Here is a 15,720-nt window from a genome sequence, read left to right as displayed (position 1 = left end):
TTCATTCGAGGTGACGTTGGTGCAACTGCCTCCATCAATGATTAAGCTACACCATTTGTCTTTCACTTGGCACTTGGTGTGAAATATTTGACTTCGTTGCTCCGTTTCGATGGGCGAAGATTGGGCTTGCAAGGTTCAGAGAACCAAAGCACAATCATAACTAGGAGCGACGTAATCTTCGGAGTTCTCGGCGTCTGCCTCTTTCTCTTCTCCTTCTAGGTCAAAAATGCCCTCTGTTTTCGCTTCTTCTTCAAACAATTCGTCACGACAATCCACGGCCTCTCTTAGCGTGATTGTCCGCTGATTTGGGCACGCATTTTTGAAATTCCCAAACCCTTGGCATTTGAAAAACCGAATTTGCGTGTAGCTATATTCCTTCGGTGCGGGCAGTTTAGTAGAAGAACTGGAGGCGGGAGTTGTTTTGGGCCCGCTGATATTGCCCGTTATGCTTGTCCTCGAGTTGTTCTCGTTTTTCCAATTCCGACTACTCTCACCATAGGTGGTTTTCACCTTTGCCTTTCCTTATGCTTCCACTTTGAGATACATATTACACAAGGTATTGAAATCCGAGTAGTTTTGTAACTCGACGGCGTTGGCGATGCTACGGTTTAGACCGCGTAGGAAACGTGCCATCTTTATATCCTCATCCTCCACCAAATCTCCCATCAAGGCTAGAATTTCGAATTCGTTGATGTACACCAGGACACTTAGCCTTCCTTGGGTAAGCTCGGCGATCTTACGATAGGTTGTGAGTCTATGTGTTGCGGGGACATATCTTTTTCGCAATTTGAGTTTAAGCACGTGCCATGATGTTATCTTTGCTTTTCCGGCTCGAACTCTCCTGGACTTAAAGCTTTCATACCATAGGGAAGCCCCATTTCTTAATTTCAAAATGGCGTACTTGCAACATTGTTCGTCATCAAGATCCTTAAATTCAAACATCCGATCTATTTGTCTTTCCCATTCGAGATAAGTCTCGGGGTCCGTGCCTCCTATGAACTCGGGTAGTTCACTTACTTTGAATTCTTCAACGGTTCGTTCTCGTCTAGGCAACCACTTGGAATCGTTTTCTTGTAAATTCTTCAAGGCTTTTTGAAGATTCTTAAGAAAGTTGGGATCGTCGAAGTTCATGTTTGGTGATTGTGGTTGAAGTTTCGGATTTTTTGTTTTTTGTGATGAACAGTACCGTGAACAGTGATTTTTTTTTTCTTTCTTTTTTTTGTTCAATCCGTGCCTTTAAGATCCAATCGATTAAACCTCAACAACCTCGTCGAGTTTAACCTTTGAATACCAGTCGCGATTGGATATTCAACTACTAATTGATTTGGACTTTCTCAGGACCGTCTTGATTTTTGTGGGTGATCAAGAGCCGAAGATCTGATACCACTTGATGCGAATACGCAGCGGAAGATTAAATTGTGAATTCAAGTGAGGCGAAAGATCCGAATGCACTAGGTGCAACCCGACCTGATCGTGCCACTTGAGACGTTTTGGGGCGAAGCGGAAGTCTTTTGTTTTGGTTTTGTGTTTTTTTTTTGTGTAGAAATGAAAGGGATATTTGCTTCGATTTCTTATGAAGAGATCGAACCAATGGGATATTTGCTATCGCTTGACCTATAACGATAACAATGGGGAATTACTCGAAAACGCGTCAAGTAATTAGACTTAAACTGCGGAGCACGTCCTTAGTTCAAGGCAAGACTCGAAAGCATCGATTCTTTGAAAAGATTGAAACACAAGTCTTGCCTTAAACTAAGGACGTGCTCCGAAGTTTGAGTTGGATTACTTGACGCGTTTTCGAGTAATTCCCCCATTTTTATCGTTATAGGTCTAGCGATAGCAAATATCCCATTGGTTCGATCTCTTCACAAGAAATCGAAACAAATATCCCTTTCATTCTTGTACAAGAGAAAACACAAAAACAAACAAAAAGACTTCCGCTTCGCCCAAAACGCCTCAAGTGGCACGATCAGGTCGGGTTGAACCTAGTGAATTCGAATCTCTCGCTTCACTTGAATTTACAATTAAGTCTTCTGCTCCGTATTCGCATCAAGTGGTATCAGAGCTTCGACTCTTGATCACCCACAAAAAAATCAAGACGGTCGTGAGAAAGTCCAAATCAATTAGTAGTTGAATATCCAATCGCGATTGGTATTCAAAGGTTAAACTCAACGAGGTTATTGAGGTTTAATCGATTGGATCTTAAAGGCAAGGATTGAACAAAAAAAAAAAAACGAAATCCGAAAATTCAAACCAAGATTACAAACATGGACTTCGACAATCCCAACTTTCTTAAGAATCTTCAAAAAGCCTTGAAGAATTTACAAGAACCCGATTCCAAGTGGGTGCCTAGACGAGAACGAACCGTGGAAGAGTTCAAAGTAAGTGAATTACCCAAGTTCACGAGAGGCACGGACCCCGAGGATTATCTCGATTGGGAGAGACAAATCGATCGGATGTTTGAATTTAAGGATCTTGATGATGAACAATGTTACAAGTACGCCATTTTGAGATTGAGACGTGGGGCTTCGCAATGGTAAGAAAGCTTCAAGGCCAGGCGAGTTCGTGCCGGAAAAGCAAAGATAACATCATGGCACGTGCTTAAACTCAAATTACGTAAAAGATATGTCCCCGCAACACATAGGCTCACAACCTATCATAAGATTGCCGATCTTACCCAAGGAAGGCTAAGTGTCCTAGAGTACATCAATGAATTTGAGAATCTCACTCTGATGAGAGAGTTGGAAGAGAGTGAAGAATTAAAGATGGCTCGATTTCTTCGTGGATTAAATCGTAATATAGCCAACTCAGTTGAATTACAATCCTACGCTGATTTCGATGCTTTGCGCAACTTGTGTCTAAAGGTTGAAGCACAAGGGAAAGCTAAATTGCCGACAATTTATGGTGAGAGTAGTCGGAATTGGAGGAACGAGGGAGGATTGAAAGGGAGTCCGACGAGTAGTGTTGGCGAACCCATGTCGGCTACCACCCCTAGTTCCCAGGCAAGAACGCCCGATTCTAAGGGAACAAGTCTCTCCAAAGTACGATGTTTAAAGTGTCAGGGGTTTGGGCACTATCAAAGCACGTGTCCAAATAAATGATTGATTACCTTGGGAGACGTTGTTCCTTGCCGGGATAAGTTGTTTGATGAGGAGGAACGATTAGGTGATGTGTTCAATCTCGAAGAAAGAGAAAAGGACGAGATTATAGAGCCATTGAGCGAGGATGATCAAATTAAAGATGTGATTGAACATGACATATTTTCCAACTTGGATGAACCTCATGCAGGAGGTACTCCTTTATTTGATCCAAATCTACCAATTGTTTTTGATGAAGAATTGGAAGAAGTTTATGAAGAAACTCACATGGAAGAAAGTGATCATACAAGTTATGATGATGCAACTCAAGATAATCTTAATCTTGTGACAATCTCAGATGCGGAATTCCAACTTAGTTTTTAGTCTTTTTCAACTAGTTTGAATAAGGGTTGAAAATTTGGTCTAGTTTGTGAGTTCTATGCTCAATCATTCCAGAACTCACAAAACCGCATTAAAAGCATTCTTGGAGGCCAAGGTATTTTGTGCTATATAAGGATCAAACCTCCCTCATTTGTAATCATCCAAGTTTAAGGAAAAACCCTTTTAGAGAGAGAAACTTGTTGTTTCCATCCTTTTCAAAGATCGATGATTTCGAGTCTTGCCTTAAACTAAGGACGTGCTCCGAAGTTTGAGTTGGATTACTTGACGCGTTTTCGAGTAATTCCCCCATTGTTATCGTTATAGGTCTAGCGATAGCAAATATCCCATTGGTTCGATCTCTTCATAAGAAATCGAAACAAATATCCCTTTCATTCTTGCACAAGAGAAAACACAAAAACAAACAAAAAGACTTCCGCTTCGCCCAAAACGCCTCAAGTGGCACGATCAGGTCGGGTTGCACCTAGTGCATTCGGATCTCTCGCTTCACTTGAATTTACAATTAAGTCTTCCGGTCCGTATTCGCATCACCTGTTTTGTTCGTCAAGAAGAAGGATGGTAGTATGTGGTTGTGCATCGAATACCGTGAGCTTAACAAGGTTACTATCAAGAATAAGTATCCTTTGCCAAGGATTGAGGATTTGTTTGATCAGCTCCGTGGTGCAAGTGTGTTCTCTAAGATCGACCTGAGGTCAGGTTACCATCAAATACCAGTAAGGAATGAGGATATTACTAAGACTGCTTTTCGTTCGAGGTATGGCCACTATGAGTTCGTGGTGATGTCGTTCGGGTTGACGAATGCACCTGCCATTTTTATAGATCAGATGAACCGTAATGTCAGCGAGTATTTGGACCAGTGTGTCGTGGTGTTTATAGACGGCATACTGATTTAATCGAGAGATGAGGCTGAGCACGAGAATCATCTTCATGTTATATTGGAGACTCTACGTAAGCAGTAATGGTATGCTAAGTTCTCAAAGTGCGAGTTTTGGTTAAAGGAAGTTACCTTCTTGGGTCATGTGATATTTGGTGATGGAGTTATGGTTGATCCATCGAAGATTCGAGCTGTGGTCGAGTGGGAGAGTCCAAAGAATGTGAACGAGGTTCAAAGTTTCCTTGGACTAGCTGGGTACTATCGTCGATTTGTGCATGACTTCTCTAAGATTGCGAGACCGATGACCCAGTTAATGAAGAAGGAATCCAAATTCATTTGGACTGAGGCTTGTGAAGCTGCTTTCTAGGAGTTGAAGAAGAGGTTGACTACCGCTCCTGTGTTGACTCTACCAAAAGAGGGCGTTGAGTTATATGTCTTCTGCGATGCGTCTAAGTTTGGGTTGGGTTGTGTCTTGATGCAGAAGGGTAAGGTTATGGCTTATGCTTCCCATCAGTTGAAAGTTCACGAGATGATCTATCCGACTCACGATCTTGAGTTAGCAGTAGTGGTGTTTGCGCGTAAGTTGTGGCGACACTACTTGTATGGAGTCTCTTACAACATTTATACGGATCATAAGAGCTTCAAGCATATCTTCACTCAGAGAGATCTTGACATGAGGCAGAGACGTTGGTTGGAGCTGCTTAACGACTACAAGGTTGAGCTGTAGTATCATGAGGGTAAGGCAAACGTGTTTGCCGATGCTTTGAGTCGCAAGGTGTGTCATGCCATGAGATCTGTGTTGGTGTTACCTGATGACTTAAGAGTTCCAGAAGAGGATCTTTGAGGTAGTTCTTCCTGGTACTTTAGATTTGAGTGCGATGGTTGCTGAGCCCAAGATCCTTCATGAGATCCAAGTTAAGCAAAGAGAGGATGAATTCTTGGAAGGAGTTCGAGTCGCTAAAAGCTAAGGTCGCACCACAGACTCCGACATTGGACCTGATGATGGTCTGCGATTCCAAGGTCGTTGGTGTGTACCTAGCTGTGAGGTCTTAAAATGTAAGATCCTCAAGGAGGCTCATAGTACTCCCTATTCGGTTCATCCTGGTGGTGATAAGATGTACAAGGATCTGAAGCTACGATTTTGGTGGCCGGGTATGAAGAAAGATATCGCCGAGTTTGTTAGCCGTTCCCTGATCTGTTAGAAATCAAGTTCGAACATCAGAGACCTAGTGGTCTACTGCAACCCTTGGATATTCCCACGTGGAGATGGGATTCTATTTCGACGGATTTCGTCATGGGTTTACCGTGGTCGCCGAGAGGAATGAATGCGATTTGGGTCGTGGTTGATCGTTTGACTAAGGACGCGTATTTCATTCCGATGAAGGAGACTTGGAGTCTCGAGGAACTAGTTACGAGCTTGTGCTTTGGAGTTTCAAGTTAGTTGGGAGAAATGTTACGAGCTTGTGCTTTGGAGTTTCAAGTTAGTTGGGAGAAGTGTTTACCGCTTGTGGAGTTCTCCTACAATAATAGTTACCAAGCTAGTATTCAGATGGCTCCATTTGAGGCACTTTATGGAAGGAAATGTCGTTGTCCTTTGTGTTGGGACGATTCTAGTGAGGTTGTCGTTCTTGGTCCAGAGTTGGTTTAGAAATGGATTTAGCAAGTAAGGTTGATCCGTGAGAAGCTTAAGGCAGCCCAGGATCGACAGAAGACGTATGCAGACTTGCGGTGTAGGCCGATTGAGTTTGAGGTTGGTGATAAGGTTTTTCTTAAGGTTTCGCTGATGAAAGGTGTTAAGAGATTTGGGCTTAAGGGCAATCTTAGTCCTAAGTATATTGGACCGTATGAGGTGCTCGAGAGAGTTGGCGAGGTAGCATATAGGTTGGCTTACATCCGAATCTATCGAAGGTTCGCGATGTTTTCCATGTGTCGCAGTTGCGTCGTTATCGTAGTGATCCTTCTCATGTTCTATAGGCTGATGTTATTGAGGTTGAGCCTAACCTGACTTATGAGGAACAACCTGTTCGTATTTTGGAACGTCAGGAAAAGATGATAAGGAATAAGTTTGTACCTTTGGTTCGGGTTCTGTGGAGGAGTTAGAAGTTTGAGCAAGAGACTTGGGAAACCGAAGCGTCTATGCGAGAGAAGCATCCACATCTTTTCGAGTGAGGTAGTTCTCTTATCAAGTTTCGAGGACGAAACTTCCTTTTAAGGGGTTGGATTGTAACACCCCTAATTTCCATAATATAATTCTTTAATTTTATTTTCCCATATTTCATATTTTATTTTCGGGAAAATATCCGTCTTTTGCGTATTCCGCTCGTTGGGCTCGAATTTCTATGAAGACCCGCTTCCCTTTAGGTTTTCACGTGATTCTTGGTGTAGATGGGTAAGTTTTGGGCCTATGCTTGAAATAAACCCATGAGTTCTTCTATAAATAAGAAGGGAAACCAAACCCTTGCTTTTATTTTCTCATATTCTCACAAAACCCTAAACCTAATTCTCTCCTCTCTTCTCTCCCTTGTGTCGTGTGCCTCCACCCTCTCTAGGGTTTCGTGCTGCACCTCCTTCCTCCTCCCTTCATCATCTTTCATGCTTAGATCGATCCTACTCCTTGGATCTATCTATCTTCTTCGTAAGTTTTATGTTTCGCGTAGTTTTTATAGTTTTATAGTTTATATATGTGTATATATATATGTGTGTGTGTATATATATATATATATATATATATATATATATATATATATATATATATACATATATATATATATATACATATATATATATATATATATATATATATATATATATATATATATATATATATATATGTATATATATATATATGTATATATATATATGTATATATATATATATTAGTATTTATTAGATTCGTTATCTTTGGCACGTGGATGATTCAATAAAGGCGTGGAAACTGCACCTGGAGAAGACATCTATATCGTGGAAGACGATCTCTAGGGTTTAATTTGCTTAATAAGGTAACTAGGTGTTTCTCGTTTAATTGTGTTTATGCCAATTGATTTAATTAATGTGATTTAATGATTGATTTGTATGATTAGTACATGTTTGATTGTTTATTGTCATGTTAATCATGTTTTTCGCGTATTTGTATATATTTTAAGGTCTTAATTATATATCATATGTTGTTTATGCGCTAAATATGAGTGTAATTTGGTTTTACGAATAAACCCTAGTGGTGGCATGATAGGCGGCCAAGAGTGCTCTCCAAAGTTATAACTAAAGCTAGTATAACCTTAATGATGATTCAAGTGTTATAGCTGAAGTTAGTACAACTTTGGGTTGTTGCTCTAGTTATGGTTGTTTGAGTTATAACCTTGGAAATATGAATTCAAGGTTATAACTGAGTCTACTATAACATTGAAGTGCGATTTAATGTTATAGCTGGATCTAACGTACCCTGAGATTTATGGCTCAAGGTTATGGTTGGAACTAGTATAACTTTGAGTTTCGTGTCAAGGTTATAGTTGAGGTAAGTATAACTTCAAGTTATATATGTTGAAGTTATAGTAGAGGTTACTATAACCTCGCATCCATAGTCCATGTTATGACTAAGGTTACTATTACCTTGGTTGTTTATACTTGCTTCACATGTTGTGTTGTGTTCAGTTATTATATGACAATGTGTGCATGTGTCATTGGTTACTCTTGTTCATATCTTTGTAGGATCGTTAGATAAACTGTTCTACTGTGTTGAGTCGTGATGTTATTCACGCATGAGTTATACAGTCAGTTAACTGTGCATTTGCATGAGTTAGATAGTTAGTTAAACTGTTCTTCTGAGTTGAGTCGTGATGTGGTTCACGCATGTCGTGTGCAGTCAGTTAAACTGTACATTTATTTGTTGGCTGGTCGAATAGATGACGGTAGTATCAGTTAAATACTATCGGAATGAATCAAGAGATGCTCTTCAGAGGTTTATTGTTCTATGTTCGGGGGTGGCCAGATTCGTCGGTTAAACGTTCTGGTTCCCGAGTGTCGTTCGGTGTACAGTTAATGCATCGGGAGGTCTGGCCAGGTCTTATACATATAGGCAATAGTGATACGCTATACATAGTACCGTAGAGTATCAGTTAAATACTTCACAACCGATGGTTTGTCAGTTAAACGTTCCATCTGCTAGTTCATCAGTTAAATGTTCTAGCGGCGGTCGCTCTATTCGATATGCTTTGTTGCTAGCTTTGTGCCTTATGTGTTGTGGATCGTGTCTACTTTGGTTTGTAGTTGTCCATCCTCTAGTGGTTGCATATGCTCTAAGTTCATATAGTCTCATCCATCTAGTGTTATGAATGTCATGAATAGTAAGTCTGAGTTTGATTTTCATGAGTATAGATGATCTCACATGTTTACTGTTTATGCATTTCAATTTTTATTTTTTTTTTGGTAAAATGTGAGTAGATCCATTAATAATAAAGAGAATGTTACATTACAAGCATTTCTATAACTATGATGAAAATATTTCCATTACAAACAACTTAACAGTTTATATCAAGCTTCAATAACCACTAAGCATCATTGTAGGCTACCTTCTGCGGCATAAGGCTTTGAATCCTCCCACGAATTAGTTGTTTCAAATATCTCAATACTAGTGCAGGTCTCTTCACTTGCAGCTCTATCCTGTTACTGTTCCTCTCAGTCCAAATAACATAACAAAAAGACAGACGAGCCCTGGAACAAACCCTCCGCTGCAGCTTTGAATATCTCACATGACTGCCAGATAATCTCATATGCAACCACTTCTCCAACTCAACCATAATTTGAGTACCGAACTTACATTCTGCAAACAAATGAGCATGGGATTCAGTTGTAGCTTCACAAAGAACACAGAGATCAGTATCACAAATCCCCATTCTGAAAAGTTTCTCTCTGGTGTTCAGAGCTTCCAATTTAATCAACCATCCCACCATTGAGTGTTTGGGCACAATCCATCCTCCCCAAACATCCCTATACCACTTAACAGGAGGGTGCATCCCCTGCAACCAGTGGTAACCAGACTTAATGGAATAACCCTTGGCATAAGCTGTCCAAAGGCCATTCTTAAAACCTCCAGCTAGCATCCCCTTATTTCAATTGTTATTGATTGTTGGTTGTATTCAATTGTTGTAAACATGACTGGGAGAGCATCTAGTTACTCCTGACTGATTGTCGACCCCTATTCTCAGGTTGAATGCTCGTCATTGTTTGGAAGATGTTTGGGATGCATCGAGGGGCGAGATGAATAATAAATTAGGAGTTTGTTTTTATGTTTTGAAAACCTTTAATAATGTATTAGTTTGGTTTTGGATTTAGTAGCAAACCGGATTAGTCAGGTGTTTCCGCCACCTAGACCCATTTGTTATCACATACTCTGATAATATCTTTATATCATATGTTTTTGCTTTGTTTTATAATCCGGTTTGTTACAAGCCTTCAAACCCTTTCTTTTTCAGTTTGTTTCCACTCATTTCCTCACCTAACCTTAAATCCCCGCCTTTCAAAATCCCCTACAAATCCTCTCAACCCTATCCTTAAGATCTACACCATACTTGTGAGTAATTGTTCCCAAGTTCTTGTTCTTGCTTAATTGTTCATACTTGTAAGTATATTCCTACTCCTTTTTCCTTATTCTTAGTTATTAAACCCTAGTTAATTAGTATGTTGGCTTATGGGATTTTAGTTAGGGTTTTGACTAATTAAGTAGGGTAATTAAGAGGTTAATTATTATTATAAGTTGCTGTAGAATGTTTAGTGATAGTTATCATGTAATTTATGTAGGATGAGACGGCTTTATGAGATGGATACTTGGTTTTTCGAGTGTCTTATGGAGTATAATAAAAGGTAGGTTAATCCTACTCGGTTTCAATAAGTATAAATGGTAGCATGTGTCATTATTGTATTGTTATTGCATTATGACATGATTGTTGTGGATAATTGTTGTTAGTCTCATGGTATTGTTGGATTTTCTTCATAACATGATGATGAGTCATTAGTGTTGGTTTCATAATGTAATTGGATTTGTATTTTAACTTGTGATTGATGGTTTATATGAGTATGTGGTATGTTTGTCATTCATGATATATGAGAAAGAGGCGCAATTGGTAAGAGTTATGCATATTCATTGTGAAATAGGCATATTGGCATATTATGATGGATTTTGTGATATATGTGGTGATTGGAAATTGTTGATGGTGATACTTGTTGTGAGGAGACGTAAGACGGTTGGGAGACTGTAACACCCCAACTATCCGGTCAAGATAACTGGGGCGTTACCGTCTCGGTTTCCCGAGGTAGTGAAATCGGAGATACAATTCAAGAACAATTTTATAAGTAAAATGTTTAGTGGTTTACAACTAATAAATGAATAATGAAATATTACAAGTCATGACCCCTAAACTAATCTAATCAATCATGTCCGACTCGGAGATCATCAAGCCTTGTCCCTTCTCCCGCATGCTACCAAAGCTAATCTGTAAACAACTGCTCCCCATATGATCGAAAATATCATATGGATAAACACAGGCCACCCCAGAAATAGGTGACATTTACACGGACACAACAAGTGTTAGTTTCAATGATAAATGCAAGATATGACATAATAAGGAAATATACAACATGTTGATTATAGGAATGAGACACGAATAAATCAACATCATACCGGTACCGGGACACGCCTAGACATACCGACCATCACACTAGGTACCGGGACACGCCCAGACGTACCGGGTCTGAAAGCCAACCGGATCCTCTGCCAGACGTCGTGTCTCAACCACACGCGTCCCTCCGTACTCAAGTATTTAATGTGCACATTCCCCATGGAGTGGGAAGCCCCAAGGGGCAACCCGAGCGTAAGACGGTTTCCCAACCGTCTTACGTCTCCTCAACAATCAAGTAATACCATCAAAGGTCTCCAACACAATCCATACACAACTATACATAGAAAATGGAAGAACCACATTAAGCGTATGACCAATTCATGAATTCCTTCCTACATGTTATGAATAACAACCCTTCCTATACCCACATGACATACTAACTAATTCATGAATGCATATGACAAGGAAAGACACATAAACATGCTTAAACAACATTGAAACCGAGTAGGATAACCTACCTTTAAGCATAATCCTCAAGCTAATCGAAACCACCAAGTATCCATCTCATAAAATCGTCTCATCCTACATAAATCATGTAATAACTATCACAATTCACTCTATACTAAATTATAACATAAAATCCCTCATTATTAGTTACTAACTATTCATTTTACCTAACTAAATACTAATTAACATCTCTTAGTAAACCCTGACTCGAATTTATTCATAAAACAAAGAGAAAAGGGTGAGATTTCTACTTACAAAGATAGAGTGGGACATAGGAGGCATGTTCCACCATTAATCCAAGCTTGAAGGTTAAGGGAAAGGCATTTGGGGATATTTTAGAGAGAGAGGAGAGGGTTTTAGTGTAAGAAGTAAGTGGGAGGAGAATAAATGAGATAGGGTTGGATAGAATGGAAATCCCGAAATATCATCTCTCGGCTACAGCTCAGAACACTCGACCAAGTGACCGGTTAACTCGACCGAGTGGCTCTCACTTGGTCCATTGTACCCTCACTCGACCGAGTGCCGACTCACTTGGTCCACTTGAGGTAGTACTCGCTCCACTGGAAGTCTACTAGGTCTAGTTTAGGTCTTACTTGGTCTTATCCGAGTACGTGTGGGTTCCATCACGCGTCCCTAGGTGTAAGTACGGGTCCCACTTATGTCGGGTATTACAATCTTCCCCCCCTTAAAATGAACTTCGTCCCCGAAGTTCACCACTCACTCCCTTTTCCAATTTTTTCTCGGTCCTCTTGTATTTTCTTGCCCTTATCACTCTTATTGTTACACGTATGTGTCCTATCTATCCTAAGTTTCTTGTTCACTCTCCTTACTTTCCTACTTATTACGCTCTTTCTTTATAAATTTCTCCGAGTTCTTACATTCACTCCCCCTAAAAGAGAACTTTGCCCCGAAGTTCGCTACGAGTCTTACATGATGCTCTCCCGGTAACCTAACATTATTACTACAAGTTGTGTATGATTACCATATATATATATATATATATATATGTATATGAGTACTCTTTATGACTAGATGCAACCACGTTTAACATTCACCATATCATTCACATATGTATCGGGCCACCACAACACGTACTAGTGTTACCAACTCGTGACGTGGTGTGTACTCACGACTATTATTTACTTTTTCACTATTATTACGGAATGTCTACATGTTTTCATGCACTGATGTAGAATTTGTAGGTTTTGAACGAACGAATTAGGGTTTGTAGAATTTTGCAGCGGCCTTATTTATAGTCCTACTCTAAATTTTGTAGCTCGATTTGCTATAACTCAGCCTCGCAAGGAAGAGTCCTAATCTAATCTCGCAAGATTGACACAAGTTTACGAACTGTAAACTTTATTGTATTTCTGAAAATATATTCTGAAAAATAAGGTCACAAATCGGCCTTATTTATAGTCCTACTCGATGTCAAGAATCTGACTACAACACTAATACCTTAGCTTGCTAATTAAGCTATCTAACTCTTTCCTAATCTAAATAGAAAACTTATTTAACTAATAATTAAAAATACAACCATGATTTAGAAATCCCATAATAACTAGGATTAGGAAATAACAAGTTTTCTTAACTTGACTAGGATAAGCTAATTTTCATTATCTTATTCGAAAATAATAACTAATATTCTAAGTCTTATACGGTTTAGGCTACCGTTTCTTCTAGTTGGCCTAGGAAACCATGTATTTCCAGTAGCTCTCATTTGTTCCCTTATAGGACTTAGAATATCATGTAGGTTAATAAGGGAACAAATGAAAGCTGCTGGAAACACACGGTTTCCTAGGCCAACTAGAAGAAATGGTATCCTATACCATTGCACCGTTTCTTCTAGTTGGCCTAGGAAACCGTGTGTTTCCAGCTGCTTTCATTTGTTCCCTTATTGACCTACATCACATGGATACGGTCGTCCACTATCCAAAGGTTCTGAGTAAGGGGTGAGGGTACATATTGGAAAGCCCTTTAATCGGACACCCAATCTCGCCCGCGTTAGCGGCCTCTACTGATCGATCGTGGTTGCCAATGCCAGAATTGATAAAATGGGTTAAAAGCATGAATGCGCATCCAAAAGTTTTAACCTAACATGCGGACGTTTGCTAATTCGGTTGTTTATCCAAATATCAATTAATTGATGTCAAGTTGGATTTAAGTTGATTTGCATGCAAAAGGGGAAATTAAACATCCATTTACCGAGTTAGGTTATGGTGCTTAACACAATCCATTTGTTCGAAAAAGTGTGTTTGAAGATGTTAAAGTATAAAATATAATTCATCAATCTAATCCGTATAGATTCGGGTTAACTGTAATTGGGATCGTCCTAGGTAAGTGCAGAAATGAGCGAACCAGAATAGTGCCAGGCATCCCGTTGTGGCGCAAGCTTATAGGCGATGTAATGGGCTATGCCCAGGTTTGAAACATGAAGGACAGGAGATTCCTTTGGGCGCGAGCCATCAGGCGGCCTAAGGAGCCTCTCCTAGTTGTTTTAAAGGTTGTTAAAACCACTTTATAAGGTTGTCAAAAATGCTTTTATTGAAAAATTAAAGGTCGTTGAGACCGCTTTTGTGCTAATATTTCGATTGTGATTTGCATGACTTGGAATATTTGCCGTTATGTCGGTAATATTCATCGCCGGGTTCGGATTTGCAAGCTTGACATGAATAGTTTACAAATAAAAGTGCAAAAAGTGTATGCTTAACCGTTTCGGCACCGTATTCGAATTAAATCAACATGGTACGTGTGTTAGCCAAGGATGACATATGATATGGTCAAGACAAAGGTGAAAATGAAAGAAAGTTATTTGATATGGACTAATTATGTTGAGTCCATTACTTTGTAATTAGCCAAGATTTATCATCGTACTCGGAGTAAACCGACATGGTATAAAGAACAAAGGATGATTACGAATATGACTAAAATGCTTACAAATGTGAATAAATAAAGATTAGTGATAAGTGAAATAAAAGGGTGTTCAATTACCCATTAATTTGTAATCAACCAACAATATCATTGAGTCACGGAATAAACCATTATGGTATAATTTAACCAAGGATGATTTTGGTAAAGTTCAAAGATATTTGTCGTGAAAATGGATTAAAAATGGTAAAAACCTTAAAAAGGAAGAAGGAGAAATAAGATAAAACGTTAGAGGAATGATTAACTCAAACACATTTGAGTTTTGACATGAGTATCCCATTGGGGCGCGAGGTCCTTGAATTGGCGACACAAGGATCCTTTGTCTCAGGCCAAAACTCGGTTTTGGCTCAATCATCCCATGTTTTGAATCGTGTTATGCATGATTTATGTTCAAAAAGTCATGAAAGCAGTAAAGACATGAGGTTTAAGTAGTTTGTTATACTTCATACTTACATGTTCGGTTGCTTGATGAAATCGACAAAGTGTTAAAATTGTGAGTCGGAAAACCGTTTTGTAAGAAAAGAGTATTGTTTTGCTTTAGTGTTGATTGATTAGCTGTAGTTGGTCGAGGTGGTCGGTCAAGTGTTTTTAAAGCACGATAGTGGTACCATAAAAAGTGTGTTAGCCTCATATTTTTAATCGGTAGGTCCAAAACACGTGTCGGTTTTGACTTAAGAAGTCTAGTCTTGAAGTTTAAGGGAGAGGTGAAGGGGTGGACACGCGCGTAATTTATAAATGATGGCATATGGGGGGTATTTTTAAAGGATTGTGTGGTGTTGGTTGCTTGAGGTGGTTTTTAACGGCGTGGCTTGTGGGAAGCCTAAAGAGGCGCGAGCTTGTTGGCTATAAAATGAGGTGTCCTATCCTTTTCGCAAATTTGGATTTTGCTTTTTGTTCTATCCTAGGTTTTGGTTGCCTATGTTTTATGGTTTATACCATTGCACCGTGTACAATAGCATGTGGGTGTTATTTGGGGTGAGTTGTCCTCCAACCCGGTTTTGGTCCTTCTCCAAAATCGAGGTCTACCATGAAATCCGTCTAAGAAGTAATGTCTCCAACCACCCTATTTCACATCTTTGGTGAGTTTAGGACGTTTTTGTGCAGGATCTTTTGTCTCCAAGGGTTACCATTCAGAAATTATTTGAAGAACTAAAGCAAAGGTACAAGGGGACCCGGTTTTGAACAATGAGCAAAATGTCGCTATCAATCTTTCCTCTTTTGATCCAACAATGCTCAAGAGACTTTTAGGAGCTGCAAAAGAGCCTTACACGGTTCTCCATGGCCTCCAATCAGTCCATATAATCATAAATAAGAAGTTGAGCTA

At 39.5% G+C, this 15,720-nt stretch overlaps 1 protein-coding gene across 1 annotated transcript; it reads right to left on the bottom strand.

Moving 5' to 3' along the window:
- Nucleotides 1-8,894: 8,894 nt before the first annotated feature.
- LOC141629746 (uncharacterized) lies at nucleotides 8,895-9,446 on the bottom strand. The gene has a single exon (XM_074442703.1). The coding sequence runs from the start codon at nucleotides 9,444-9,446 to the stop codon at nucleotides 8,895-8,897; it is 552 nt and encodes a 183-aa protein (XP_074298804.1).
- Between the last annotated feature and the right edge of the window lie 6,274 nt (nucleotides 9,447-15,720).

This window comes from Silene latifolia, chromosome Y (assembly GCF_048544455.1).
Source record: "Silene latifolia isolate original U9 population chromosome Y, ASM4854445v1, whole genome shotgun sequence".
NCBI classification, from domain to species: Eukaryota; Viridiplantae; Streptophyta; class Magnoliopsida; order Caryophyllales; family Caryophyllaceae; genus Silene; species Silene latifolia.
Note: the sequence above shows the minus strand (reverse complement) of the source record. Positions and strands in the feature narration are given on the sequence as shown.

What these genes read in the sequence shown, in the direction of transcription:
- LOC141629746 (XM_074442703.1), bottom strand. Translation starts at nt 9,446, where the DNA reads ATGCTAGCTGGAGGTTTTAAGAATGGCCTTTGGACAGCTTATGCCAAG.